This window comes from Orcinus orca, chromosome 19, assembly GCF_937001465.1.
Source record: "Orcinus orca chromosome 19, mOrcOrc1.1, whole genome shotgun sequence".
NCBI lineage: Eukaryota > Metazoa > Chordata > Mammalia > Artiodactyla > Delphinidae > Orcinus > Orcinus orca.
Window position 1 is genome coordinate 9,154,513 of NC_064577.1, and position 27,912 is coordinate 9,182,424.

Sequence of the window (27,912 nt, forward strand, 5' to 3'; positions counted from 1 at the left end):
AGGACGTGTTGCGCTTCGGGTCTCTAAGGCTGGCTTCAGGCAGCCCCAGAGGCAGAAAGGTCTTTGGGTTGCTTTTCAAGGGTCTCACTTGCTGAGTACTTACTATGTACCAAGCACTATGTCAGATGCTTGGCACAAATGCCTCATTTCACCTCACAAGAGCCCCACGAGGAGGGGCCGGTATTGTCTGCATCGTACCAACAAGGAAGCTGAGACTCCCCTGATGACCTGCAAAGGGCACACAGCTATTACATGGCAAAGCTGGGATTCAAGATGAAGGCTATCTGACTTCAAAGATGACTTTTCTCATCACGGCCACGGAGAGGCCTCCTACGAGCAGGGAGCTGCCGGGTCCAAACAGTTAGTACCAGTGCCCAAGGCTAAGGGGGCACTGGGAGGACACTGGCCTGTATCACAGGGACTCCTGTGAGGCTTCACTTGGGACTTCTGCCCCATGAGGAGTAGCAGTGGCTCCCAAGGACCAGACCCTGGCCTCCCTGGGCCCCTGCAAAACAGGCAGGATGCCCTGACAGGCCACGCACTGGCTCCCAAACACCCTGTTCTTCCCAAGGAGGGGCCACAAGACCTACCCAGGAGACTGAGCCACATCCTGGACTGTAGCCCCTCCCCCTCCAAATCAACCCTCCCTCCCTCCCTCTCCCACCCCCAGAGCTCCTCCACTATTGCCCTACTCAGACCCCTGCAGAAAAGTTAGCAAAGCCACACCCAGATGCAGAAAAGGTACATATACCAAGCTTTGGGGGGGTTGTTTTGTTTTAACTCAGGAAAGGGCTTTTATTATTTTTAACTCACTTCCTAGGAAGTTAATTTTTAAAACACTCTTATGGAGTCTGTCCATCCCTTGTGCTACATTCAGAAACAATAATGCCAGTCCAAACCCTCAGTGATGGGGTGAGCGTGGGCAATGAAGCCGGGCCCACCTTGGAGCTCTGCGAGGGGGGAGCGTGTCCCTGAAACCCCTACCCTCCAAGGCCCCAGCACAGAGATGCTCAGGGAAAACCTGCTGATCCGTGAATGGCCTCCCATGAACTCTATAAAAAGTGTTCTTAAGAACAGTACCGAATTATTGTTTAAGCCCTGGGTTACAATGCCTTACTGCAGAGGAGCAGGGAGAAATGTGGACCCGATGACAACTGGCCGCGTTCTGCTCAGAGCCTTAAATAAACATAGACACTATATTACAGATGCACGTGCTGGTGCAAGACATGCTGTGTGCAGCAGATGGGCACGCACGGGCGTGCGTGCATGGAGAGGTGATGTACACCCACAGGCACAGACACACGTGGGATGCAGCCTTCCTCCAGCCCCACCTCCTTCCCTTCCGAACAGAGTTCTCCTGCAACAGGAGCCCCGTGAGGGTGACTGAAATCCCTTGTCTGGCCCATGTCTTCAGGGCAGGTATGTGAGTCCTGCTTCATTTTCCTTTGGGGGTCAGTCTCTTCAGCATTTGGTCAGTCAAGGCCAAGCCAGCAAGCCAGGCACTGATCCCAGAGAGAAGTCGGCTCCAGCTCTGAGCAGGTGGGATGACAACTGTTCTGGGGTGAGCCAGCGACAGAAGGCCCACCTCTCCGTGGCCACCTGCCAGCGCACACACCCCACCAGGGTTCCAGCTCTAGCGAGGCCTCCAACCTGGGCACTTGGTCCTTCATCATTGGAACGCGAGGGCAGCTTCCAGGACCAGATGGGGAGGCCGGTGCTGGAGCGCAGCCTGGATTTCAGTTACTCCAGCATCTGCAAGGTCACAGCCCTGTGAGTCCAGGGCCCTCGGTCCATGTCAGCCCTGGTATCTCTGGCAGCCAGGGCTCTGGGGAGCCACGGGGGGAGGGAGGGAGGCGGGCAGGGAAGGCTGGTGTTCCTGGTTCGGGCCTCTGCTCCAAGCCTCACTCAGCCCATCCTCCAGAGTGTGAAACACAATCCGGGAAGGCCAGTCCAATCCACTTGGCTGCCAAGTGATGGTGGGTACGCTGGGAACCACCCAAAGCTGGAGGAAAGCTCGATACGTGTTCCCAGGCAGAGCTTTGCACCTACCTCCCCCATCAAGTTACCAAAAAAAAGATAACGAAAGAGGAACCTGGATTCTCCAATACTGGCCCCCGCCCCCGTGAGGCCCAGGAACACCCACCAAGGGCTCAGAGCCTCCACGTCAGTGTTCTCAGTAGACAAGAGCTCTGGCAGCGCCCCCCTGAGGAGGGCAGGGTACACCCCTCCTTGTGCAGGTGGCGGCTGAGCCACGCCCACCCGGCCTCTGCGGTGGTAGCAAACGAGGCTTCCACCTGTCATCTTGGTTTCCTGCCTCCTGCCCCTGGGCCTTGCCAACCAGCCGGTGAGGTTTCTAAGGCACCACGGGCACCCAGCTTCCCCAAAGAATGGGTCCCGCCAGGGAGAGCCAGGACGAAACAAAAGGCTTTGTGGGAGCCCTACCCCCCCCAAACCCCAGGTGACACATATTCCGATCCTGTCCCTGGACACGCACTTGTGGAGGTCATGCAGCACGACAGGGGAGGAGGGCCAGGAGAGGGGCCACAGTCCCCAGCCCCCTGCCCGCAGGGGCGGCTGTTGGCATGAGGGCAGTGGGCCTTTGGAGGCGCAGGATGAGCGTGCTGCCGGGCGGCCCTGGGCGCATGCAGGGGCTCAGGACGCAGCCTCATCTTCTTGGACGCCGGGGAGCTCCGGGCTTTTGCCTCCTTCACCACACCCATCCTTCCTGTTCAGGGGACACCAGAGGCAGAGGGACCTCAGGGGTCAGAACATCGCATGCACGAGGACACTCACACACACTCACAGGCATTTATATCCACATCTCTCAAATCCCCCCTCACCTCCTTTCTAAGCTCATCTCAGTCTCACTCTCCTGCATTGTGGTCCCTTGCTGGTCTCCTCACCCCTAGTCTCAGGCCACAACCCTCCGTGGCTCCCTACTGCCTGGAGACCAAGTCTAGATTTCCCAGCCAGGCTTCCGGAGCCTCTCCAGATCTGACCTTCCTGAGCTGACTTCCCTGCACCCTCAAGGACCAGCCGGGTCACAGGCCTTCTAGGTTGGCCTAGATCAGCCCCCATGGTCCTGGGTCGAAGGGCTTTGGTTTTGCATTTTCTTTTCTTTGTTCACAGGACAGATTCTACCTATCGGTCTCAGGATTCTGTCACATATTCAGTAGATTCCTGTATCTGCTTTTTTCCCCTAAGACCTTTTTTTTTAAAACATGATCAATGAGTGGATTTTGATACCTTTAAAAAGGATCAATCTCATTTAAATCTACTGTAGAGTTTCAACAATTATCCCGAAGCATAAAAAACAGAGACAATCAAGGACAAATGTTGGGACTCTGACGAGGTAAAACCTGCTTTTCAAAATTAAACTTGAGTCACAGAACTATAGAATGTTATAGCTGGGAAGTGTTAAGCCCAATCCCTTCACAGTCCAGATGAAGGAACTGACCTGTCTCCCCATTAACATGTCCACGAAAGGACAACGATTGCCTTGTTCAGGTGTACTCTTCATGCCCAGCCCTGTGCCCTGCGTGGATGCGTCCCTGGCCTGTGACTGGCCCGAACCACCACTAGGGGGCGCCCAGTCACAGACACTGAGCTGGAGACCAGACGTCCAGGTTTGCGCCTCATGGTCCTAGTTCTGCCTGTTGTCCCTGGCATAGTTAGTAATAGCTTCCTCTTTCGCTCTCAAGAGTGGCTCCATTTGGACGCAGAATATGTGGTCCCCTACACTATGCCCAATTCCAGCATCGCAGCCTGCAGATCTGAAAGAGCCCAGGGAACCCCTTCCCTAGGACTGGCCACCTCACAGAAGAGACAGGGAACAGGAAGTAAGCTTTGGACAGTCGAGGCCTCTCCCAGGCCCCAGAGCTCACCCCACTTAGGCCAGGGAGTCTGTCAAGAGGAGGGCAAGAGGTTGATACGTGGACCTCCCTGGGTGCAAGCAACCTCTGGCAGGGAGCAGACACCAGCTTGTCCACTATGATGGGACCCCGTACGTCTGAAGAGGGTGGTCTCACACAGACGAAACCCACATCTGGGCCCCCGGACAGCACAAGTGAAACTGCTCCTTCCCCAGAGGCCGACGTACCTGGACGGCAGCCGCCGCTCACCTCCCAGGGGAGCACATCTCCTCCGCAGAGCGGGCTGGCTGGCACAGCCCCTCTGTCCCGCAGCTCCCTTCGCAGGCTAGAGGAAGGCGACCCAAGTCCCAGGACCACATTCTGGTCCAGGACCCCCTTACTGTTTTCTCTCTGCAGGTCTGTGCGCAAACTCCAGCAGGCCTTGTCAGCATCCCAGACTTTTATTTCAGTGGAAGGAGGTGGAAACGCTGAGGGCAAGGCTCACGGAGGTCTGGGGAACTGCTTTTCTGCCCTCCCCCAGGAGGTGGCGAATGTACCTGCCGGGCTCTGAGGCGGCAGCTGGCAGCACTGGGGGTTCCTCTTCCCTGGCCCAGCATCGTCGTCACCAGTCTGCCTGTCCTTACTCGCTGAACAAGCATTTACGAAGTGCTGACTGGGTGCACGGCCTCGGCAATGGCCGGATGTATAGCACAGGCCACTCAGGAAGGCAGCTGACCCACCCCACTCCCGGACCAGGAAGAGTCAGCAGAAGTGTCCCTCCCTCCACACACAAACCAACCTTCTACAAAGAGGTCTGCCTGCAAACCTCGACTAGGCTGCCGTGGGCTGAGAACAGAGGTGCAGACAGGGCCCTGCTCTGAGGCCTGGCCGAGTCCCCAGGCTCCGGGCTCAGCCTGCACAGCCTGGTGATGCTGAGAGTGAGGGGAGGGGCCCCAGCCCTCACCCCACCGCAGGGAGCACCCTGCAGGCCTCAGCCCACCAGTACTTACGACAATAAGCTTCCTGGGGCAGACATGGATCGCTCTTCCCTCCGCGCCTGGGGCTCAAACGGGTTCCCAAAGGAACGCTTTCTCAGCATGGACTTAACCAGGATCTGGGGAAGACACATCAGCGTGAGGAACACAGGCCCCCGGGTTCCCAGACGCACTGGCAGCCTCCACCCTGACTCCCGGACGGGGAGGCTGCTGGGTGGGCCCTGCTAAAGCTCCCTTTCCTTGGGCAGAGCAAGGAAGCACATCCCAAGCAGAAGAAATGGCAAGAGCACGGAGGGGAGCTGGTTGAGGGTGAATTCTGGGAACGGCGAGGAGCCCGGTGCATCTGGTGCGTGGCGGGCACAGAGGCCAGGAGCAGACCAGGAAGGGTCTGGAATGCGAGGCTGAGGGCATGGGGAGTGCAATTAGGAAATGCCTTCTGGCTACACAGGAAGGATGGAGTCGAGAAGAGGCTGTCCCAGGGGCCAGAGAGGAGCTGCGCAGTGGCCTGGGGGGATGCCAGGAGGGGACAGGCTGCTGTGCCCTAGCTCTCTGACTGTCCCTCCTCCCGCTACAAGGACAGCTCCATCCTCCTGCCCACACGCACGCAAATTCTCACACACCAGCATAGCATCGGGGCGCCTTTACTTCTTACCTCCTTCCTCCTTCCTTCCAACAGAAAGTATTTATTGAGCGCCTACATATGCCAGACACTATTCGAGGCACAGGGACCACGAGACAAAAATTCTTGCCCTCATCGAGTTTATATTCTAGTTGCGGGGACAGGCAATAAATAAGACAGATCAGTAGAACATATGTTAGTTAGTGGTAAGGGCTCAGGAGGAAAATATAAAACAAGGAAGGGGGATGAGGTATGACAAAGAGGAGGCTGGAATTTTCAATAAGGGGCTGGGAAGGTTCACTCACTTCTCACTGAGAAGGTGACTGTGGAGTGAAGACCTGGAGGGATGAGGAAGCGGCCCTGTGGACATCTGGGCCAGAGGACCCCAGGCGGAGGGAAGGGATGTTCAAAGGCACTGGGGCGGCAGCTTCCGTGGCATGTGGTTGGAGTGAACGGAGGGAGGAGAGGAGGTGGGCAGGGGAAAGGGGGGCAGGCAGGCCATGCAGGGTCTGCCAGGCAGTCAGGTGCGTGGCTCTTACTCTGAGCAACATGGAGGCCTGAGTGAGCAGGGTCTGAGCTGAGAAGGGACATGACCAGGTCCCTGGACCACCCTGGCTGCTGAGTTGGGTGTTAACTGTAGTGGGGGCAAGGGTGGAGGAAGGGCAGGGGGACAACCTGGGAGGCGAGTCCAGTGGTTTAGAAAAGAGAGTATGGTTAAGACCAGGGAAGTGGCAGTAGGGACCCTATGGGAGCTGACAATTCCAGGGACCCCATACAGCCCTGGAGCTCTGTAGAGCACAGGATTTTAGCCCGCTGGCCCTACTGGACCCAGTAGGGAGGCATGAAGTGCACAGGCCAGACCCCATGCCAGGCACGGGCCCCAGCTCGCTCTCCCGGCCTTGTGCTCACCCCGACTCACTGTGAAACCTCAGCGCAGGGCAAGCCATGGCTCTCAGTGTCCCCCCACAAAAAAACCCAGATGGCCATGAGGGGCTACGTTAATAACTCCCAACTGTTAACGTGGGAGCTGTCCAGAGGAGGATGCGAACAGCTGAAACATGAGAGGAAAGCGGAGGGAGCACACGGGTGGTGTCTGCCTGACACGCGGGGGCCCCGGGACCACGTCTCCAAATCAAAGGCACGCTAGGCCTTTTCCCTCTCACGTCCTTGGCACCTAGGCCAGTGCCTGGAAGATAGCAGAAGCTCAATAAACGTTAGGAAGGAAGAAAGGGAGGGAGGGAAGGAGGGAGGAAGGAAGGAAGGAAATGCTTCTCCGGTCGTGGTGAATGTGGACACTCAGTGAGGGCAGTATATTTAAACCATTCGCTCTCCTCACCACACCTCCTGGTCTCCCCACCACGAGGCTGAATAATGTGACCTTGTTCCTGTGGGCCTCTAGCGGAACAGTGGCCTCAAGGGCCCAGCATCGGGGCTGGCCAACCAGGAAGCCCTCTGCCCCCCACAGGGCCCAGCACAGAGCTAGTCTCAGGCGGCAGCCACGCCCACCCCCCAGGCCCTCCCAGGAGTCGGTGCCTCCCCCCACATCCTCTTACCACTGTGGTCCAGCTGGGGATGAGCCTGACTGAGTTCTTCACCTCCTCCTCCGTCACCTCTACCACGGTGCAATGCTCCTCCTCCGAGGGAAGGGGCTCCTCCCCATTCTTGGTCACCCAGGGATGCGACTGCAGAGCAGAGGGCAGGGAGGGTCAGGGCCACAGGCGACAGACATCGGCAAGCGAGGGACCTAGGCATCCCACCCGCAGTCGCCTTGAGGGTCCAAAGCCCAAAAACCCCAAACCCCAACCCAACACACAGAAGTCCCCAGTGTAAGGCTCCCCAGAAGGGGAAACTGAGGCCTGTTTTCTGTGGCCCAGCCCAGCCCAGCACCTCTGGTTCCCCAACCTTGATGTCTGGCACCCCAATTCTTGTTTCAGGGTTCTTGTCTAGCATCTTCAGGATTAAGTCCTTGAGCTCTTCGCTGACCTTTGGCCTAAAGAAGGGGAAGGAAGGAGACGAGGGAGAGACAGCTGATGGTCCTTTGCTTCCCACCTCTGCATTCCACCCTGCTCCAGGCTTCCCTGATCAGTGCACACCAGGGCAGAGACACCGCCGACCCCCCTTCTCAGAGAGCAGGAGGGACACCCCCAAAGGCACCAGGGTGGAAGGAGAGAGCTCCAGAACAAGCGTATGGATATCCTTCTCCCCTGAGTACGAAGAAAAGCATTCTCCCTCAGGGGGCAGAGGTCACAGACATAAACGGGGTCCCATGGGTGCTGGACACCCCCTGGGAGGCAGAGGTGGCAAGGATAATGCGAGAAGAGTCGCTTTATGGGACCCCCAAGAGGCCTTCGCCCCCACTCACCATCTTATCTTCTCCTCCGCCTGGGAGGCGGCCAGGGAAGATACCCATTTGACAGAGGAGGAAACCGAGGCTCACCGCCACCCAGAAGAGGGAGGGCAGGGGTGAGACTCAGGGGGAGGAGAGCAGGACTCAGCCCCGCATAAGCTTCGACTGTCTCTGCTTAAACTTCAGGCTTCGTTGCTACTTAAATTCTTGGGAGAAGGAACCTACTCTCAGGGCTATGACCTTGGCTCCCTCTGCTGTCCTAGATACTTAATCCCTTTTCAAACTCCTGGGCTGGGGAGAAGGATATACCGCGGGGGTCTGAGGGGGGAAAGGCTGGGAGTCAAGCAGTCACGGGAAAGGGGAAGAAGCCACTGCCGTAGGGATGGCGGCAGGGAGCAGGGAGCTGGAGGCAGGTGAACAGGTGGGGGAACCCAGGGGTCCTTGAATGCCCGGGCCAGGGCGTGCCTCTTCCTGTGGGCTTTGGGAAGCCTTGGAAAAACTTTCAGCAGGCGGCGTGGTGAGATCTGTTGCGCTTCATCAGGGTCACTCTGGCCTGACTGCAGTAGCTGGACAAGGCAGAGGCCTGAACTAGGCAGGGGGTGCCGTTGGCAACGGAACCGAGAGAAATGTAAGAGGTGGACTGAGCACGGCTTGGGGCCAAACAGGAAGTGGGTGTGAGGGGCAGGGACCCCGAGGACAATTCCCAGGGTGGTTTCTGACCTGGGCACTCTGCGCAGATGGTAAAAGGGCCCTGAAAAGTGAGGCGCTAGGGGACTCAGGCTGGCTGCCATGGTAGCTGGCATCATAATCGGGAGAACCATGGATGGGTGGGGAGGCCTCTCCAAACAGTCCTTCTGGGCTCAGAGACCTCAGTCACAAAGGAAGGGGCAAGGGGGAGGGAGTCGCTTCAAATCCCAGACCCACTGAGCCTCCACTTTTCCATCTGTGAAACGGGGGAGTGCACTGGCATCGTGAAGCCCCCCCACCCCGTGTGGAGAAGGTGGAGGCTCCCCGCGGGTGCAGGGTCTGCATGGGGTTGATGTCACTGACCTCCTGGAGGCCTTCAGTGAAGAAGCAGGATGAATGTGTGACCTGGGGTCATCCCTGCCCCACTCCCAGCCTCAGAGTTCCCATCTGTTCAATGAGATCCAACCCAGATGTCTGAGACCCCGCTCATATGTCCCTCCATTTGCTCCCAGGGAGCAGCACCCCAACCTCCAGATCTGCAGGCTGGGGTGGGGCCCGGAAAGGACAAAAGCTTTGCTAAAACCCAGACACGCCTCCCTGGGGGTGGGCGGGGCCCGTGGTGGACAACTCACTCCTCCGGGAACACGATGGCCTCATTCTTGATCTTGCGGTGCAGGGCCAGGATGAAATCATCGATGAATGGGCACTGCGGTGGGGAGAGACAAAGGATGCGGCGCCCAGCACCTCAGCTCGCTGGGGGCAGCTCCGGGCTCCTCGTGAGCTGGGGGGGACCTCGTCTAACTTGTGCAGGTCCTAGCCCACAGGAGATGCTCAACAAATGTGGACTGAACGAATGAGTGCATGACAACCACTCGCAGCAAGGCCTGCACTGCCAGGGCCTGAAGTTTGGGAACATGTTCCCTGAGATTCCCCCCTGTGCCTCAGCACGGTCCCTGGAGTGGGAGCGCGTGCGGACGGGGATCTCGGCACGTCAAGGTTGGGTGTCCGGCCTGACCCAGAGCAGAGGTCAAGGACAATTTGTTGAATGAATGAATGAGTGAGTGAATATGTGAATGAATGAATGGCACCATCTACACCTCCCTTGGGATGTCTGCGGTCCCAGGACTCCTGCACATGAATCCATCCCCCCAAGGGGACAAAAGAACAGAAAAGTCCCTTTTCTTTCCATCTTCTCTGAGCTGGGTGGGCTCTTTCAAAAGTCACTTTACTTAAGGACACAAAGGCAGGGCCTGCATCTGTCATGCATCCTGACCCATGGTGCCCAGCCCATGGTGCCAGGGCTGCCCCACCTCTGCCAGCCCACCCAGCACTCACCTTCCCGTAGACAAAGCAGTACAGCGTGATCCCTGTGGCCCACACGTCCAAGGCCTAGAAAGAAACAGCTCATATCAGTCCCCCAAAAGGAACTGACACCCCTTGGTCACCCAGCTTCAGTGGGCCATGGGAGAGGGCAAGTGGGGAACCTCCTTCCTCAGTCATGTATTCACTCAACAAACACTCCCAGGCCCCTGTTCCATGCTGGACCCTGTGCTGAGCACTGCGGACACAGGGACAGCCAGACCAGGGCCCTTGCTGTCAAGGGTTTCCAAGTCTCCTTGGAATGGGCCCAAACCAGACATGTTTCCAACTCAACAGGTACAAAACCCCCTTCATCTACAGGGTCGCATTTGCTGTACGCACGACACAGACGCACCCCAGAAACGACAGTATATGTTGAACTTGTACTCGCTAAACCAGCTCTGGCTTCGAGAAGTCATCCCTCTTCCTGATGATCCACTGGAAAAGCCACCATCCACCTTCTTTCTGACACCAGAACAGCCCCTGGCCCTCAGCTACCTCCACAGCCCCTTGGGGCTTCCCTGCACCCTTGAATGTGCCCTGTCTCTACAGGCTCCTCCTCTGGAACCCCACCTCCTCTCCCAGTATCCACTTTCTCTCTTATGTGAATGATTCTCAAATCTCTGCCTACGTATTCCTGCCACAGATGCCTCATCTGAATCCGATCAGGGAACACCAGACAAATGCAAACTGACATCATTCTACAAAATAACAGGCCTGTTCTCTTCAAATATGTCAAGGTCAAGCCACTTTTCCAGATTAAAGGACCCCAAAGAGATGTGACAAGTGAATGCAGTGACTGACCCTGAATCAGATCCCAGACCAGAAAAAGAAAAGGCATTAAAGGACAGTATGGGGACAACCGATGAAATCTGAACAAGGTCGATTAGATAACAGTCTTTTATCGATGATAAATGTCCTAACTTTGATAACTGTACTGAGGTTATGTAAGAGAATGTCCTTGTTCTCAGAAAATACCTCCAGAAGTATTTAGTGATAAAGGGGCAAAATGTCTCCAACTTCTATAAATATACGGAGAGACAGTGAAAAGGTAAATGGAACAAAATGTCAATAATTGGTGAATCTGAATAAAAGATATAGGGGAGTTTTTTGTATTATTCTTGCAATTTTTCTGTAAATTTGGAATTATATTAAAAGTTAAAAAAAAAAATCTCTGTCTACAGCCGTCTCCTGAGCTCCACACTCACACACGTGTCCAAGTGCCTCTCAACCATTTCCTCCATGGCAGAACCACAGTGGGGCAGCCAGTACTTCACAGGTAGAGCAGGATGTGCCGGGGGACACACAGAACCACAGTCCCTGCTCAGAAACCTTTGCCACTGCCTCTGTCACTTAGGACAAAGCCCAGACCCTTAGGACTTCCAGACCCTTTAAACTCTGTCCAAGCCCCGCTGTGCCCCTCAGTTCCCTTGTATGTTCTCTGGGCTCAAATTCTCCCCATTCTTCAAGGCCTAGTTCAAAGGCCGCCATATCCAAGAAGTCAGGGGAAGCTCTGATGTCCCCCCAGACACAAGCTCTCCTGCCCTTGCACCATGACCAGAAGGGCAGGGAGCTGGGCCATCCAGGCTCCATGTGTTCCACAGCCCAGCCCAGAACTCAGCACAGAGCAGCTGGCGGGAAGTATCTGCAGGGAAGACTTGGGGCCGTTTTGCTGGAGGACGAGAGGAGGCCCAAGTTCTGCGAGTTTGTCGGACTCCAGAAGGAGGCAAACATGACGGAGGGGACCATGTTCAGTCCCTCCTGAGACATGAGGACCCTGGCACCCTCAGGTTGGAAATGGGACCCCGTGGCACGTACCCCCACCCCTCCACCTGAACCCCAACCTAGCCCGGGTCCTGGGATCCACCTTCCCACTGAAGCTCTGGCCGGACTCAGAAATGGCCTCAGGGGCCATGAACGCTGGGGTCCCGGCCGTGCTGGACAGCCGAGCGTCGTTCCCCTCAAACTGGTTGCTGACGCCGAAGTCGGCGATCTTCACGTGCCCGTCGTCCCCCAGGAGCAGGTTGGATGGCTTGATGTCCCTGTGGATGATCTTCTGGTAGTGCACTGCAGAGAGAGGCAGCTCGAGCGCTGGCCTGGGGCCCTGCCGCCCAGAACCCCCACCTGCTCTTTCCTGGCTGTGGAGGCTGCCTCAAACTCCAGGAGAGAAGGAGCGGGGACTTCCTGTCCCCTGCACACATTCATCTCTTAAGGATCTAGGGCCCCCTGCTCAGCTATGCAGTGAAGACACTAACCTAGGCTGTTAGTAACAGAGCCGGGACCGGACTCTTAGGAATCTTTGGACCCCAAGACCAGTGCTCTCTCCATGGCAATCAAGGCATCTGCCACTGAGGGTGGACGTCAGAGGAAACTGGGGGAAGGGGTCCTCCGTAGGCCATCCCTGGCCCTCCCATGTGAGTGTTGTCTACAGGCTTGAAGCCCATCAAAATCTTTCCCCAGTTCCATCCCCCGCACCCAGCCTGTCACAGCTGTCCCTGTTCCTCGGACTGAGGGTGGGATTGTGGGGTATCCTGCAGAGGTATCACCTCAGCCCTAGGGACTCTGGGCTGATGAGGTTTTGGAGAGGGAGGGCACCCCAGGCCTTGGGACTGCCGGGATGAACGTGGCCGGGGTAAGGGTCGGCCCTCTCTAGTAGGCTGAGTGCCCACCCTGCTTCCTGGGTCCAGCACTGCCGGGAAGAGACGGGCAGCTCAGGCTGAGATGACCAGCAATGTCCCAGCAGAGAAAAGGCACTGACCTCATCCCACAGCCATCCACTTATGGGCTCCCTGCTCAACAAATACGTTCCCCTGGACCAACAGACCCCAGGGTGTTGGAGAGGAGGGAATGGAATGGGAAGGAGGGAAGGGGAGGGGGAAGGAGAAGGAGAGGAAGGCTGGGGGCAGGGGGAGTGAACATCATATATTGATAAGAATAACAACAGGACCCATGGCCCTATAGCGACTGCCTCCTATGTGCCAGGTACACACAAAGCATTTGACACACACCCATCAGAACACAGACGCTCAGGAGGCTGTGTATTGGACCATGGAAAGTGGGCTCAGATTCTTATCACAAACCCTGGCATCGCCCTTGAACTCCCAGCTCTTTATCCACATGGATATCCCACAGACATCTCAACATACACTTCAGTATTTGTCAATCACATATTTAATTGAGAACTTGACTTCTCTTGTCTGCAACCCCCGCCCCACCTAAACACACACACACACAGCACCACCAAACAAACAGAACAGAAAAGCTCTGCTCCTCTTCTAGTCTTTCCCATTTAGTTAATGGCCATATTATCAGCTGCTCAGGCCAAAAGCCTCAACTCCTCTCTCCTTCAGACCCCACATCCAATGCATCAGCAAGTTCTATGGACTGGACCTCTGAGATGTATTCCAGATGCGACTGCTTCTCCTACCTGCATGGCTGCACTTGCCCCGTCTGTAAGAATCAGGCCTGAGCCTCCCCGACCACAGGGCCTTCCCCGGGCAGCCTCAGCTCTCCCTTCTGGGGGCCAGAGTCAGAAGGCGGGTCTTCAGCACCGGGTGCCACCATTTGTCTGCCTGTCCAGTCCCTGCTGCTGACCAGTTCACTCCAGAAAGCCCTTCTTCATGGTTAGCTGGGTCCTGATGAGGCTTTACCCAAGAGCCAGATGGGATTAGCTTGTTTTTTCTGTTTTTTTTTTTTTTTGCAAGGAGAGAGGATGGGAGACAACAGGCCCGGGACAAGAAGTGGGTGGAAGCCAAGCTGGTACAGGGTTGTGTCTGCTGCCGACCACACCAGGGTGAAGTGCCCCCCTTCTCACACCTCTAGGCTCTTGTTAGGGACTTTCTGCAAAGCCCTTCCCTCTCTGTGCCTCAGTTTCCCCATAGGTACAAAGACATCATTAAAATGAAGGCACTGGAGTGCCTCAGATGAGATAAAGACATTCACTGCAGGTCAAACCTCAGCTGGTCCTCACCTGTTCCCCTAGGGAGAGAATATGCTTCTGATAAACCAAGCTGAGATTTCAGAGGGATGGCCTGTGCCCCACTCCCCAAACCAGGCCAGAACCCTAGGTGCCTGCGGGCCCTCTTCTCCCCATGACCAGTTAGTCACCCACTGCTGCCCACCTCACCTCGTTCACATTTGCTTCCCGCTGCCGCTGCCCTAATCCAGGCCTCACCATCTGTCAGTTGGGCTGTAGAACCAGCCTCCTCCCTGACCAGCTGGTGGCCTCTTGTCCTCCATCCAGCCACCATACGCTGCCAGACAGAGCTTTCCAAGACACAAATCCTGTCACTCCCCTCCCCTGCTCAAAGCCCTCAGGGGCTCACAAGGCTGACAGGATAAAGTCATGAAAGTCCTCTATGGAGGCATTCCCAGCCCTCGCGGTGCAGCCTGGACAGTGTTTACAGCATCATCTTTCCCTATCCCTGGCTCCCAGGTTGGACTTAACCAAATTGAACTTCTCCCCAGTCTCAAATAGTACTCCCCTCCGTGCCACTGACATGCAGTTCTCTCCGCCTGGTGTACTTCCTCCCACCATGCCTCAAACTAGCCAACGAACTCCTACTCATCTTTCAGGACCCTACTCATAAGTGGCCTCCTCCAGGAAGCCACCCCTGGTCCCTTAGTGCTCTGACAGCCCCTGTGCCTCCCCAGCCTTGGCAGGCACTGCTTAGGTTCCCGTCCCTCCCACTAGGCTGCGAGATCCTTGAGATCACTTCTGGGTCTTTGGCATCCACACGCCCCCAGCTGGCACTTAGTAGGTACTCGTAAATGGATAAATGAATGAATAAATGAATTCCACAGATAGAGGCTAAACGAACATTCTCCCTTCTGAGCTCTCATCACCTTAGGGCCCCTCACAGTAAACGGACTCTGCTACCACCCACTGGCCCCATACCAGGACAGACTCCTCCTCGAGCCGCTGGACATAAATTCCTTCCCACAGCTCTTGAGGCCCAGTGGAGAGGCTAAGCTTGGCTAAGAATTCAGCGGAGGTGAGATACACGCTGAACGTCCGAGGCGCTGGCCGACGCGGTGACGACCAGGCGCCGAGAAGGACCTGGCGCATGCCCAGTGAAGTCTGCCGCCACCCTACCTGTTCAGGAAGTTTCGGCCCCGCCCACCGGCCCATTTCCCCACCCCCAACTAAAGATGATTGGTAGATCAGCACTGACTGACAGGAACTGCTCAGAGTCTGCTCAGCCTGGGCTCCGTCTCCTCTTGTGTCCCCTCCACTCCCCCCGGGTCTCCAGCCTCAGGGGGGCAGGCAGCCCCTTACTCACAGTACTCAAGACCCAGGATGATGTCCCTCAGGTAGAGACGAGCTTGCTCCTCGGGGAAGGGCTTGTCGCAGGGCACTTCCATGACCGGCCTATGGGGAGGGCGGGGAGGAGGGATATTTCGCCGGAATCAGGATGAGTAAAGGCAGATGTCAGGTGGAGGCGAACAGGGACTGGGCCGTACAGACCCCTCAGGACCTTTTGGGAGCCCTCTATGCTCGAACGTGTCCCTAAAACCCCAGATAGTAGCTTCTTCTCCCATATAATGAAAATTTGAAAACACGCATAGACGCAAATATCCCTTTTCAATCACTACAATTTCAAATTAGCTTTATCTTAATTTCTGATTGGCTTGGTATTCCTTCTTCTAAGTACTTAATTATCTATAATCAAACAGTTGTGAAGATGCCATTTAGGGCAGTGTTTTCAAACTGTAGGTCCAGGACCAAGAAGGTCATGAAATCAATTTAGTGGATGCCTACTGCTTTTTTTTTTTTTTTTTTTTCCCTAATGAAGTAGAATATATCAGAGTATATCACATGTAATACACTGTTTTATAAAACTTTGGTTTCAATTACAGATATGGATGGCAATGTAAAACTTGTATTTCTTACTTTGAATGGAGGTCAAAAATGCTGAAAGCCCCTGAGTTTTAAAAGGACATCACTCCCTGCCCCTTCCCCAAATTGGTCTTTAGGTAGCCTCCCAGGCAGAGAGACAAGTCACAGCCTGTATTCAGGCCTTGGCAGTGAGGGCCCCCAGTCCACCCAGCCCCGTGCCCTTTACTGCATGTCTGCTGTTCTTCACATACCCTGAGAAGGTCAGACAAGGCAAACATGAGTTACAACCCTAGATTTCATCAGTGACTTGCTGTGTGACTTTGGGCAAGCCACTTACCCTCTCTGAACCTCAGCTTCCCTTTTGTAAATGGGAGTGAATGGCATCCCAGCCACCCAACTCACAAACTTGTAAAACTGAAAGAACTCTTTGTGATTTGAATACAGATGAGAGTTGAGTTCCATCTCTATACTTTTGCTGGAGAAATATTCCTTTCTTCTCTCTCTTCTCCATCAAAATCTTCTTTCCAGTTCTTCAAGTCCTGGCTCAAAACCCACCGCCTCTTCCTGAGGCCTCCCTGGCTATTCCAGTCTCACTGACCCCACCGGCCTTCAAAGAATCATCCTCTTGGTCTCTCGTTCTGCCCCCACTCCCCAACCCAGACCACAGCTCCCTAAGGACAGAGGCTGGACCTCTTTTTTTTTGCTAGAGTAGCTGACCCCAGGACTAGGGATACAGGGAAGGAAAGGAAGACTTGACCTGCCTGATCGGGATGGGGAACTCACCCCTTTCTCAGGAGGTCAAACACTGAAAGAAAAGAGAAGAAAAGAAGAGTAGGTAAGGTGCAGCCAGCCTGAAAAAACAGCCGATGCCAAGGTTCCTCCCTCTTCTGGAGGGTGGGAGAGGGGGCAGGCATCCAGGCGTACTTGAGGGAGGGATAGGACAGGGGTCCCAGGGTATCAGAGGAAGTAAATGAGCGTGGGTCGACTATGGACCTGCCTCACTAGATTCCCAGGTGCCGAGTGAGGACCATCAACATGGATCCCTTTTATAGGGGGGAAATGGAACCTCAGAGAAGGGGCAGGAATTTTCCTACAGGTCATAGCAGATAGGCAGGTAGGAGAGGGAGTGGAGGCTAAAGACTTGGCCTCTGATTCCTAAGCCAGTGTTCCTTCTGGCCATTCCCTGAGAGCTGCTAAGCCCAGCCCTGAATCGGGCACTTAAGTAATAACAACAGCATACTATTACTAATAATAGCTAATGTGTCTTGTATATAATAACTCATTTTCTTCTCACATCAACACTAGGAGGTAGATACCATTATTATCCCCATTTTACAGGTGAGGAAACTGAGGCACAGAGTTATCAGATAGGGTCTGGGAACCCACATCACATAGCCTACTTCCTGTATCTATCTGATCCACCATCTCTCCGATCAGTGGAGTGGGGGGGCTTGGGAATATTTGTTGAATCTAACTGGATATTCTGAGCCTGGCTCAGCAGGGCTGGGCAAGAGAATCTGGGCCTTGAGAACATGTGTTTCCTCCCTGCCCCCAGGAGGTCAGTGCGTTGCACACAGCCCATCTAAATGTCAAGTGTGTCTCCGGGGAGCACTCAGACCCACCGGGGTAAGCTGCTTTGGGGATGAGCTGGGTCACTCACCCAAATAGAGATTGTCCTCAGCTGGGTCATCCAGGACCTGGTGAGAGGGAGCACACATGAGGGTGAGTCTTGGGGAGTTATGGGGCGGGCATCCCAGGCTGTCTCGTCCTCACCAGCCCTAGGACCCCTAGTGTGCTCCACAGCCACCCTGGACGATGCAGCAGGAACTCTGCAGGCACCAGGCAGATGAGGCCTCAGGAATCGCTGGCCCCGACCTGGGTTCACCACAGGGCACCCAGCCCCTCTTCCCCTCCTGCCATGATGGGGGCTCACTTCTTGCCTCTGGGGCAGCTCGTCCCCCTCCATGAGAACTTGAGAACATCCCAGACCAGCCTGAGCTGACCCCAGAAGCCTCCCGGCAGCCCCCACCCCAATTCTGGCCCTGCCTTTGGCATATGTCCCTCAGCGGGATCGCTGGGTCCGTGCCAAGTGCCCCCTGCACCAGAGGCTACTCCACAGGCCTCACTGGCTCACCACTTACCTCGATCAGCTTGACCACATTCACGTGGTCCAGCTTCTTCAGGATGGCGATCTCCTGGTACACCCGCTCCAGGGGCAGCAGCTGCTTGGCTGGTCCTGCCTGGGCAGCCTGGGACCCTCTAGGGGGAGGGCGACCTGTGACCAGGAAGGGGAGTCCAGCCAGTTGCAGGAGGCTGGGCCTCACCACGGCCCTGCGACCAGCCTCAAGCAAGAATCTTGCAAGACCATGGCCTTGGCCTCAAACCCCCAAGCACAGTCCCACCACCAGGCCTTTGCTCATTTTCTCCCTGTCTACCCCCAGTCCTAACCAAAACTAGCCTCCGAGGTCTCTTCCTCCTCTGCCCAGGCCAGGAGCTCCCAAGCCCAGGACCAGACAGATACGTACGTGGAAAGCCATACTGCTTCAGTAACTTCTTCTTGGAAAGAACTTTCATTGCCTGAGGAGGGAGGGGCAGACATGTCACTTGTGTGAAGCCACCAGGGGTTAGAACAGGCTGGTTACATGTGGACTGAGGTCCAGAAAGGCACATGAGCATCTGGCACTGGCACTGAGGATATGGACTGGCTGCAGTTATGCTGGGTTAGGAGGGAGCCATATCTGAACCTAGGCCTCACCCCTATTCCCCCCAACAAGCCTTTCTAGAGCTCTCCCCTTAGAGGCATCCAGCCTCTGCTTGCATATCCCCAGGGTCAAGAAGCTCATTCCCGAGAATTCCCTGGTGGTCCAGTGGTTAAGAATCTGCCTTCCGATGCAGGGGACGTGGGTTCGATCCCTGGTCAGAGAACTAAGATCCCACATGCCGCGGGGCAATGAAGCCCACGCGCCACAACTAAAGAGCCTGCATGCAGCAACTAGAGGGAGCTCACTCTGTTCACAGGCAGCCTTGTCCTCTGTCTTAGCACAGCCGCTGCCCACCCTCCCAGCCTCCTAGGGCCCAGCTTGGAGGGGCCCTAGACTCACATAGTGAGTCTATCCCCAGACTCACATAGTGCCTGTCTTCACTTTCGTTGTAGGCCAGCCTCACCACGCCGTAGGCACCCTGCAGATAGGCACAGGTCAGCCCCCGCTGGACAGGACAGCCTCCCCCAGGACTAGCCCAGGAGAAGGGGAGCCTGAACAGCTCCAGCCCCCTCCCCCCGCTTCCCATCTCCACCCCTGCCCCAGTGGGCATAAATTTCAGGCGGGCAGGGAGAGGGCTCCTATGCCCTGGTCACTGCCCCTGCTGGGCTCAACACAGCTCTATGCCTTCCCCAGTCCCTTCCATCAAAAACTCTGGGGAGGGGACTTCCCTGGTGGCGCAGTGGTTAAGAATCCGCCTGCCAATGCAGGGGACACAGGTTCGAGCGCTGGTCTGGGAAGATCCCATGTGCCATGGAGCAACTAAGCCCGTGCGCCACAACTACTGAGCCTGTGCTCTAGAGCCCGTGTTCCACATTAAGAGAAACCACCGCAATGAGAAGCCCGCGCACCACGACGAAGAGTAGCCCCCGCTCACCGCAACTAGAGAAAGCCCGCGCACAGCAACGAAGACCCAACACAGCCAAAAACAAATAAATAAATAAATTTATATTAAAAAAAAAAACCTCTGGGGAGTCAGGAATCAGGAGTCATCGCCCACCCCCCACCCCAGGTGTTTCCTATAGAGGACAAAACTTTCCTCACTTCCAGGCTAGGACCTTCTTGGCCCAGCCTCACATTCCCAGAGGAGGAGAGGGGATTTTGCCAAGCAGAGGATCTGGACAGGCTGCCTCCGCAAATCCCCCAGACAAGTTCCCACTGCTCCTGGCCTGCCCCCAGGCCTACCTTGCCAATCTCACTCTGCAGCTTGTACTGGTTCAGCTGCACACAGTCCTGGTGGGGGAAAGAGAGAGGACATCAGGTAAAGCTTGATCCAGAAGCAGCACTGCTCCCACTCCAGGAGCACGTCCAGGGCCCCATCCTGGCCCCAGGCCCCTTGCTCCCAGACCCTGGGTCTCACCCACCTTTCAAGTTTACATAGGCAAGTGAGGTAGTGCCAATGCCAAAAGTGAAGCCGAAAGTGGCAAGACTTGGAGAATGTTTGAAAACATGAATGGTGAAGCATGCCTATGCTTTGCTCCCTAGGAAGTGGTGGAAAAATGCACTGATTCCTACCTGGATGCTGGGGGCTGGGAGACCCTGATGGGAGAAACCCATGAGCAAGTATTTCCAGAAGCAGCTGAATGAGGAGACTGCATGGACAAGAAAGAGGAGGAGAGCCTTGGGGACAGGAGACCAGAGCCCTGGCTCAGGCGTGAAACGCTCAGCTTCTGAAGCCTGGAGATTGCTCAGTACTTGGGTTCCCTTTCAGATCTAAGTGGCAAGGACGGAGCCCAGAGGGTGGAAGCCTGCTGGCAGCTCCTGAGTCAGAGCAGACTCTAAGAGGCAGGATTAGAGGTGGAAGGTTCAAGCTGGGGAAGACTTGGGGGACAGGAGGACGCACTGTCTATCTTCAAATCTCTAAGAGGACTTCTTGGGGGAATAAGGGAGGGACCTATTTCCTAGGCCTGGACTGGGGGTGGGAATGGTGAGACTTACAGGAGGCAGCAACTGGCTCAGATGAAGCTCCCCTGGGTGGGAAGAGACCATGTAGTGAGGTAGTGAGCTCCTCAGCTCTGGGGGTATGCAAACCAAAGGCTAGACAGCTGTGTGGCAGGGATAGGAACAGCAAAGGGTCTTCACTGAGGACTACTGAAAAGCTCGTGGGCACCCCCTAGCTCTGCCCCACCAACCTCTGCGTCCGAGATGGCCACATGGTGGGACTCGATGGTGGGCCTGCGCCATGCCCGTGGGGAGATGTGGCTGGCAGGCCCTGTGGCGTAAGGTGCAGCCTGAGCCTCCAGGCAGCTCCCCGCTGGCCGCTCCTGCAGGGAGAACTTCCTAGCCGAGAGGCCGGGCCGGGCGGCGGGGCATCTTGAAGTACCGCCGGGGATCACGGAGGCAGCTCTGGCCCGTGGTGAAGGGTCCACACAGTTCCTGGTGGGCTCTGGGCTGCCATCCGTCTCCTCCAAGTGGGCCACATCCATGGCTGCCACTCGCTCCACCAACTCTGCCCGAGGGTCCTGGCAGCAGACCGCTGGGCCCCCCTCCATTGCCACAGTCAGCGGGTTCCTCTGTGCAGCCTTACTGGGAACCTGAGAAAAGAGGGCAGAGAAGCCTTCAATCCCGGCCACAGAGCAAGGAGGTCAGATTTCTAGGCCCTTCTCCCATCGTAGCCACAAACTGTGAGTCCCACCTCCATGTCTTTACCTGGCCTGTTCCCTCTGCCTGGGTTGCCAGCATCCAAACTCAAGTCTCCCTACTAACTAAAGGAATTCCAGGAACTCATCTGGCTCTGCTGCACACCAGCCCTCTAGACCTCAGTGTCCGCATCTGTAAAACAGGAACATCAGCCTTCCTGGCTTCACAGGGAAGCAGGGAGAATCTGATATTCTGGAGTCAGGACAGACAGACATGGGCAGAACACTGGAGGCCCAGCAGTACTGGGAGAAACAGAGCCCCAGGTCAGCTCAGGCCCCCATCCAGCAGACAGCGCAGTGACTCACAGCCCCACCCCCTGACAACAGAGCATTCCAATGCTGCTGCTGTGGCCGCCTGGAAGCTGATCCAGGCCCCCCCTCCACCCCTCACTGCCTCCAGGAAGACTTCCCTGGGTCTCCAGCCTCTCCCACCCATCTCACTTCCTCCAGGAGACCCTCCAGGGCCACGGGGCAAGTCTCCCATTCCTCTCTTCCCTGCCCTAGCAGAGCCGGCAACCCAGGACAGGGTCCATTAGAGAAGGAGGCTGCTACTTTGGTGACTGTGAAGAGAGACTTCACTGCACTTATTTCTCCTGGTTTTTCCTTCCAGTTTATTCATGTGGCTAAAATGTTCCCCACATCTGTTCAGGCTGAGATGCTCCCCCTGGCCTGGCCTTATATCCACACTGGCCCTATTGCAGTCTGAGCCTCCAGGCCAAGGACTAACTCCAGCTTGAACCCCGAACCAACCTCCAACCTCCAGCCCCAGACCTCACACTCAACTACAGCTCTGGGCTGAACCCTGACCCAGGGCTGAACCCTGATACTCAGGCTGGGACTCCATTTCTGCCCCAGGCTGAGCACTGGCCCCACCCCACTCGATGCCCCTCCCCTTTCCTGGACCAGACTCAGCATCTTCTCAGGAAAAGGAAGTAAATGGACTCCTGACCCTCTGCCCTTCCTGTCTGGCGGTAACTTGTGCTGTCACCACACAACAATTTTGAGAACGTGGTCTCCGTTACACCCCTTATTCCCCCATCACCTTGCTTTGACAGATGTCAAGGAGGCGGGGTTCACTGGAGTCCACTGGCCACAGAGAAGCCTGGGCTGGGTTCCAGTCCTGCCGGCCAACCTGCTGTGGGCCCTGGGCAGCTCCTTCCTGACTCTGAGCCTCAGTCTCCCCATCTGTACCACAGATGCAGGACCTTCCCAGATTCCTAAGGCCACAGCAAAACTTGGAGATGGATTGTGGGTAAGGGTGTGGTCCAGACCCCCTGTGCCTGGCACACAGTGTATTGTATGAGTAGAAGCCTGGTGGAGCTGATGTTGGCATGCAGAAAGGAAGGGAGAAGGGAATTTAGACTGGCAACAGGAAAAGACATGGACACTGGACCTAAAGGAGTGAGGGGAGTGGGGGTTGGTGAGGCTAGAGCATCAGGGAGGCCTCCCTGGAGAAGGTGAGAGTGGCAAGTAGGAGTAGAACATCGGGGAGGACTCTCTGAAGTAGGTGAGGAAGGGAGTAGGGCTGGAGCATCATGGAGGCCTCCTTGGAGGAGGTGGAATGGAATTAGAGCATCAGGGAGGCTTTGGGAACCAGATGGTTGCAGGAAGGAAGAAGCCAAGGCTAAAGGGAGCCCTACAAGCCTGGCCCACCCTGTAGGTGGCTCACCCTGCCGCCCCTCCCCCTCACTCTGTAGGCCCTTTTTCTCCCACCAGAATATAAACTCCACAGGTTAGGGCTCTTGTCTGCCTCGTCTCCATAAGATTACTGGCATCAGCAGCAGTGTCTGGCACAGAGAAACAGTAAATATTTTTTGAATGAACGAGTAGTTGCCATAGTGATCATTACAGTCCTGGCCCCATTAGACAGATGGAACAGCAGAGAGGGGGAAGGAGACCCCAGGGAGCCTAAGGCAAGCCCATGGCAGGGAACAAATGGCAGTGTGCGGACCTCCTGTCCTCTTGTCCACAGCAGTGACCGAGGGGACTGAGAGTCACCCCAGGCAGAGGTCACAGGCTGCCCTAGCCCATCAAGTTTGCATAGGATTTCCCTGAGGCTGTTACCCCAGCCACAGGCCATCCTCCTTCAACTCTCTTTCCCTCTTTTCTCAGATTGGGAAAGTAGGGCCCAGCAAGGTCACACAGCAGGTCAGGGCAGAGCCTTCCTGCTCCAGTTTGGGGCCCTGTTACCTGGTTGAGGACCCAGGCTCTGAAGCCAGGCTGCCAGGCTACGCTCCTTCCTGGCCATGTGCCCGTGGGCAGGTGACTGCACTCTGTGCCTGGGTTTTCCCCATCTGCAGAATGAGGTTAACAGCAGTATCACCCGCCCGCGGGGCTGTGAAAAGGAGTGAACACCCTTCCCAGGCTCAGAACCAGGCCTGCCACTGACGAAGCCCCGTAAAACGGAGTTGTGCTGCCGTTGTTGTGATTGCCTGGGACACGTGGTGGCCCAGATGGATGCGCGGGCGGCACGAGGCAGCTGTGAGGGCTGACGTCAGGCCCTCCGCCCTCCCTCCCGCCTGGATCAAATTCAGGTGACTAAGCACGTCTGTGCAGGAGGCGCCCTGGGGAGGCCCCAGGTTCCTGCCTCGTGTCCAGGAGACAGGGCCGTGTGTCCGCGTGAGAGAGTACGTGTAAGCAGGGCTGTAGGCTCGGGGTGACAGTGTGTGTGTGGGGGGGGGGGGGCCGGGGGCAGTGGAATGCACACAGGAGGGCATCTGCACGGAAACAAAACTCTATGGGTGTGGTCTATACTTGTGGATAAGTGTGTTCATGTGCGTTGTGTGCCTTTAGGTCTTTGCATATGTGTGTCCCAGAATGGGGGGTGGGGCCTGCGCCCCTCGGGGCCATAGCAATGTGATCCCACAGCATCAAGTTTGAACTTCCCACATGGTCAACAGTCTACCAGCCTGGGGCTGCCTGCTGGGCTGGGCTGTGTGTCTTGGGCAGGACCCACCCCTCTCTGGAGGCTCACCCAGGGGGTCTCTCAAGGCCCTCTCTAAGCTGAGGCCTCCGTGCACACTACATATAAACTGACTCAGCAGGTGGCTAGGAGCCACATGGGCAAATAGAAGGACAGACAGGCTGGCGCCCAGGCCCAGGACAGAGCAAGGACTCCTATGGGCATGGGGAGCCTCCCAGGGACCAGCCTGGTCCTGCAGCCGAGAATGGCCAGGCTCAGGCCCTCGCTCACTGAAAAATGCTACCCGAGTCTGTCCTCCCAGCCTGTGACTGTGCTGTCTGGACGGGTCACTGAGCTCCTCGGGGCCTCAGCTTGATCATCTGTGAACTGCACAGAGAGCCACCATCATGCCGCCTCCCAGGGCTACGGGAGGAAATGGATGAGACTGTGAATGTTGAAGAGGATTGTGCCTGAGCGACGTGGAGCTGGGATGAGTCTGCGGCACGGCCACCGAGAGCGAGCCCTGATGTACGTACAAAGCGCAGCCCCATATCTGCCCCCCGCTCCCAGGTGGCCTGGCACATTACCCCCTCAGGCTTCTCCTCCCAGGCTACATCCCTCATGCACAGGTGTCTGGCTATTCCCAAGGGATGCAGACCCTGGCTCCAGACCCTGCTTGGCCAGGCCTCCCCCTCAGGATGTGCCTCATCACCTGGGTCCCTCGGAGGAGGCCCAGCGCAGGACAGAGCAGGGGCATTCTGCTCTCATCCACGCTGGTTCAAGCAGCCTCTCCTGGGATGACTTCAGGTACCAGTCAGGCCTCACCCTGAGTTCTGGAAGGCTGCTGGGAACCTCAGGGCCAGGTTGAGCAGGGGTCCAGCTATCATCTAGGCAAGACAAGCTGTGGCCCTGGCTGGCAGAGGGCAGGCCAGAAGGGAAAGCTGTAAGGAGGTGGTCCAGTCACCCGGGCCAGACACAGAAAGTGGCCTTGACATCACTGGGCTGCCTCACAGGAGCCATGTTTATGCTCCTGACAAGTGTCTGGATGGCCCTGGCAACGGTGGCCTCTGTGGCTCCCGCCCCCGCCCAGGATGACTCAGTGCCCTCGAGGGAGGCCCAGGCGTCTGTCATGCTCGAGGACGCCTGCTGTGAGGACGCGCCCCCGCCCCCCCATTCCCAGGGAGGCCCCAGGCGCCGAGATGGGCTCTGTGCCTGATTCCGCACGGCAGCCCTCAGCACATCCTGAGCGCCCTTGGCTGAGAGTCTCCAGGCCTCCCCCCTCCCTCTGCCCCCGCATCCTCCAGAGCAGGTCTGCGCCTCCTCCCCTCCGTGTTCCCTGGCAGCTCGGTTCCAAGAGGCTCCAGTTCAACTCAGCATTTCCCTGAGTCTGCTCTTCCTCCTCTGTCCCCATTGCTGAGACGAGTGCCCCCCCCCGCCCCGCAGTTCTCCCAGCCCAGAAACCCAGGAGCCCTCCTTATCAGCCATCTTCTCCCTTTTGCCCATCCTTATCCCCCCTAACCCCACACTTACTCTCCACTCTGGCTGCAAGTCCCAAACTGCAGACTCTGTTCTGCTGCCAGGCCTTTGTCCAAGCTGTGCCTTCTGCCAGAACACACCTCCCTCTCCTTTGCTGCTGGAGGGCAGTTCAGACATCTCCTTCCTGATCTCCCCACTGCTGTGCTGGATGAGGTCACTGAGCCCAACTCCTTAAAAAGTCCAGACGCAGACCTCCACTTTCCTTCCCCCCTGTTTCCGCCACACAGGTCACCCGCCTCCAGGCTCACACCCCAACCCCACCACACCCCATCCTCCAGACCAGTTGTTAGAGGGAATATTCCTAACATGCAAATTTGGTCTCAGTTCTTCCAGACCTGGCCTTCCGGGATCTTGGAATCTGGAGGACAGAAGAGCAGGAGACCTAGACTCAGACTGGGGCTCACAGGCTAGGGAGCAGCCAGGGACACAGACTTCTGGGACGCAAACCCAGGGTCATTCATTCATGCAAAAAAAACTCATTGAGCACCTGCTGTATATGCCCAGGCACTGTGCTAGTTCCCAGGAAATAAAGCAGTGAACCAAAAAAACAAAGTCCCTGCTCTGATGAAGTTTAATTTCTAGTGGGGCAAGAAGCAACAAACAAGAAAGCCAGGAATTAATAGATGGTATGTCAAACAGTACATGCTATGGAGAAGAAATACAATCGTGTCAAGTGGAATCAAGAGTGAGGCACTGGGGGGTGCTATTTATACAGGGCGATCAGGAAAGGCCTTTCTGATGCAGGATTTGAGCAGAATCTGAAGGAAGTGAGGGAGCGAACTGTGTGGATATCTGGGGAGGGCATTTTAGGCACAGCAACCGCAAAGGCTGTGAGGTGAGACGGTGCTTGCACTGTCTGAGGAACAGCAAGGAGGCCGATGTCACCAGAGTGGGGTATCCACGTGTGAGAGGTACCTGATGGCAAGCAGAGTTACACCTGGATGACAAGGCCCAGTCATTCACTGTGCCTGGCCTCACGGATGGCTTCCTGGAGGAGGTGGCATTTAAGCGCTTTCATGATTGCTGAGTACGGGTTTCAGAGGAGAGGAAAGACGTTCACACTGTGCATGACAGAGAGCCACTTCCTGGCTGGGGCTCAGGGCTTGGCTTTGGGGGTCTTTTTGGACAGAGACCAGGAGGCCTCGAAAGCCAGAGGAAGGTTTTGAGTAGGGGAGTGACTCGATTTGGATGAGGTTTTAAAAAATCATCCCTCTGCCTTCTGTGGGGACTGAGGGTAAGAGGCCAAGGAAGGGGCAGGAGTCCCCAGAGTCTGTGGGCCTAGGACACGGTCTGGCACACGGTGGGTGCTCAGTCTGTATGCACTGAAGGAAGGAGTGGGGGCTGTGAGGGCAGTCGGTGCACCCTCAAGGACACAAGCTGTGTGCTCCTCCCACTTCCCGGCCCACTTGACAGATATACAGCCCCATACGAGCCCACCGAGGCACAGTCCTGTGACCTGGGACACAGCCTTCTCTACACACCCCTGCACCCTCAAGATACACACACACACACACCCCACTCCCGGAGCAGGCACACGCCGATATCCGCGTGACCCGCCCGCACACACCACTGCATCCTGTAATGCACACAGGCACACTCCTGTGCCCACGTGACACACGCACACCCGCCTCCAAACACCACACACAGGTCCCTGTGCACGTGTGCACCCTCCGAGCCACCAGTTCTGTGCCTGTCGGGCCGCCGAAACCGCAGCATCCACCTCCGCCGCCCTCCTCCACCCCCGCCCCAACCAGGGAGGACTGCGCAGCTAAAACCACTCGCGTCGCATCTGTCCCATTCATCCCCCCGCCCCAGCTCCAGCACGAAGACTCGGAGGTGGGCAGTGTGGGAGGAGCGCTCCGCGCAGATCCACACGTGGGTTCACCTGTCTGGGCCCACTCCGCATAGACACGGCCTCCCACCAAGAGCTGGGGCTGGGGTAGTACGCCAGGTATGGACGCGGTCCCGCAGACCAGAGCTGGGAGAGGGACGCAGACGGCGGGGCGCCCTCATAGATGCGGTCCCGGATGCCGGCGCAGACAGAAGCAGGCTCCGGGAGGCATCTAATAGACTGGGCCCCGCAGACCGAAGGGGGAGGATCCCCGCATGGACTAGTTCTCGGCTGTCCTCGCAGACCATCCTTCTCGCCTGCAGGCTCCGAGCAGACGTTCAGGCGTTCGTCCCCTCCCGCTCCCCGGCCCCCTCCCAGCCGACCCCTACCTCGGTGCCCAGCGAGATTCTCCGCGGCCCTGAGGACGGCCAGGCTCGCTCCCGCGGCGCGCATCCCGCCCCGCCCGCCTATCCAGGGCCGAGATCACGGAGCTCAGACCGCCGGCCCCTGGGCTCCAAGCAGCGCTCGCTCCCCAGCCAGCCGCCGCG

At 56.7% G+C, this 27,912-nt stretch overlaps 1 protein-coding gene across 6 annotated transcripts; it reads right to left on the reverse strand.

Annotated features, from left to right (window-relative positions):
* Positions 1 to 766: 766 nt before the first annotated feature.
* On the reverse strand, positions 767 to 27,912 carry CAMKK1 (calcium/calmodulin dependent protein kinase kinase 1). Of its 6 annotated transcripts, XR_007473517.1 has the most exons (19): positions 27,754 to 27,912; positions 21,106 to 21,228; positions 20,589 to 20,990; positions 19,642 to 19,689; positions 18,824 to 18,877; positions 18,223 to 18,274; positions 17,839 to 17,972; positions 17,358 to 17,394; positions 16,481 to 16,502; positions 15,141 to 15,229; positions 11,726 to 11,925; positions 9,835 to 9,888; positions 9,132 to 9,205; positions 7,368 to 7,455; positions 7,019 to 7,147; positions 4,862 to 4,965; positions 4,409 to 4,498; positions 4,100 to 4,309; positions 767 to 2,725 (listed from the first exon to the last, which is right to left on the reverse strand). XR_007473517.1 is itself a non-coding variant. In XM_049702106.1 (17 exons), exons 2-17 carry the CDS (start codon positions 21,136 to 21,138, stop codon positions 1,737 to 1,739), a joined length of 1,536 nt encoding a protein of 511 aa, XP_049558063.1. In that variant the 5' UTR covers positions 21,139 to 21,228; positions 27,754 to 27,912; the 3' UTR covers positions 767 to 1,736. The 6 variants fall into 6 exon arrangements, 4 of the variants coding, with proteins under 4 accessions (XP_049558063.1, XP_033279097.1, XP_033279098.1 ...); XR_007473516.1 differs by lacking the exon at positions 4,409 to 4,498; XM_049702106.1 differs by lacking the exons at positions 4,100 to 4,309; positions 4,409 to 4,498 and having other exon boundaries at positions 767 to 1,752.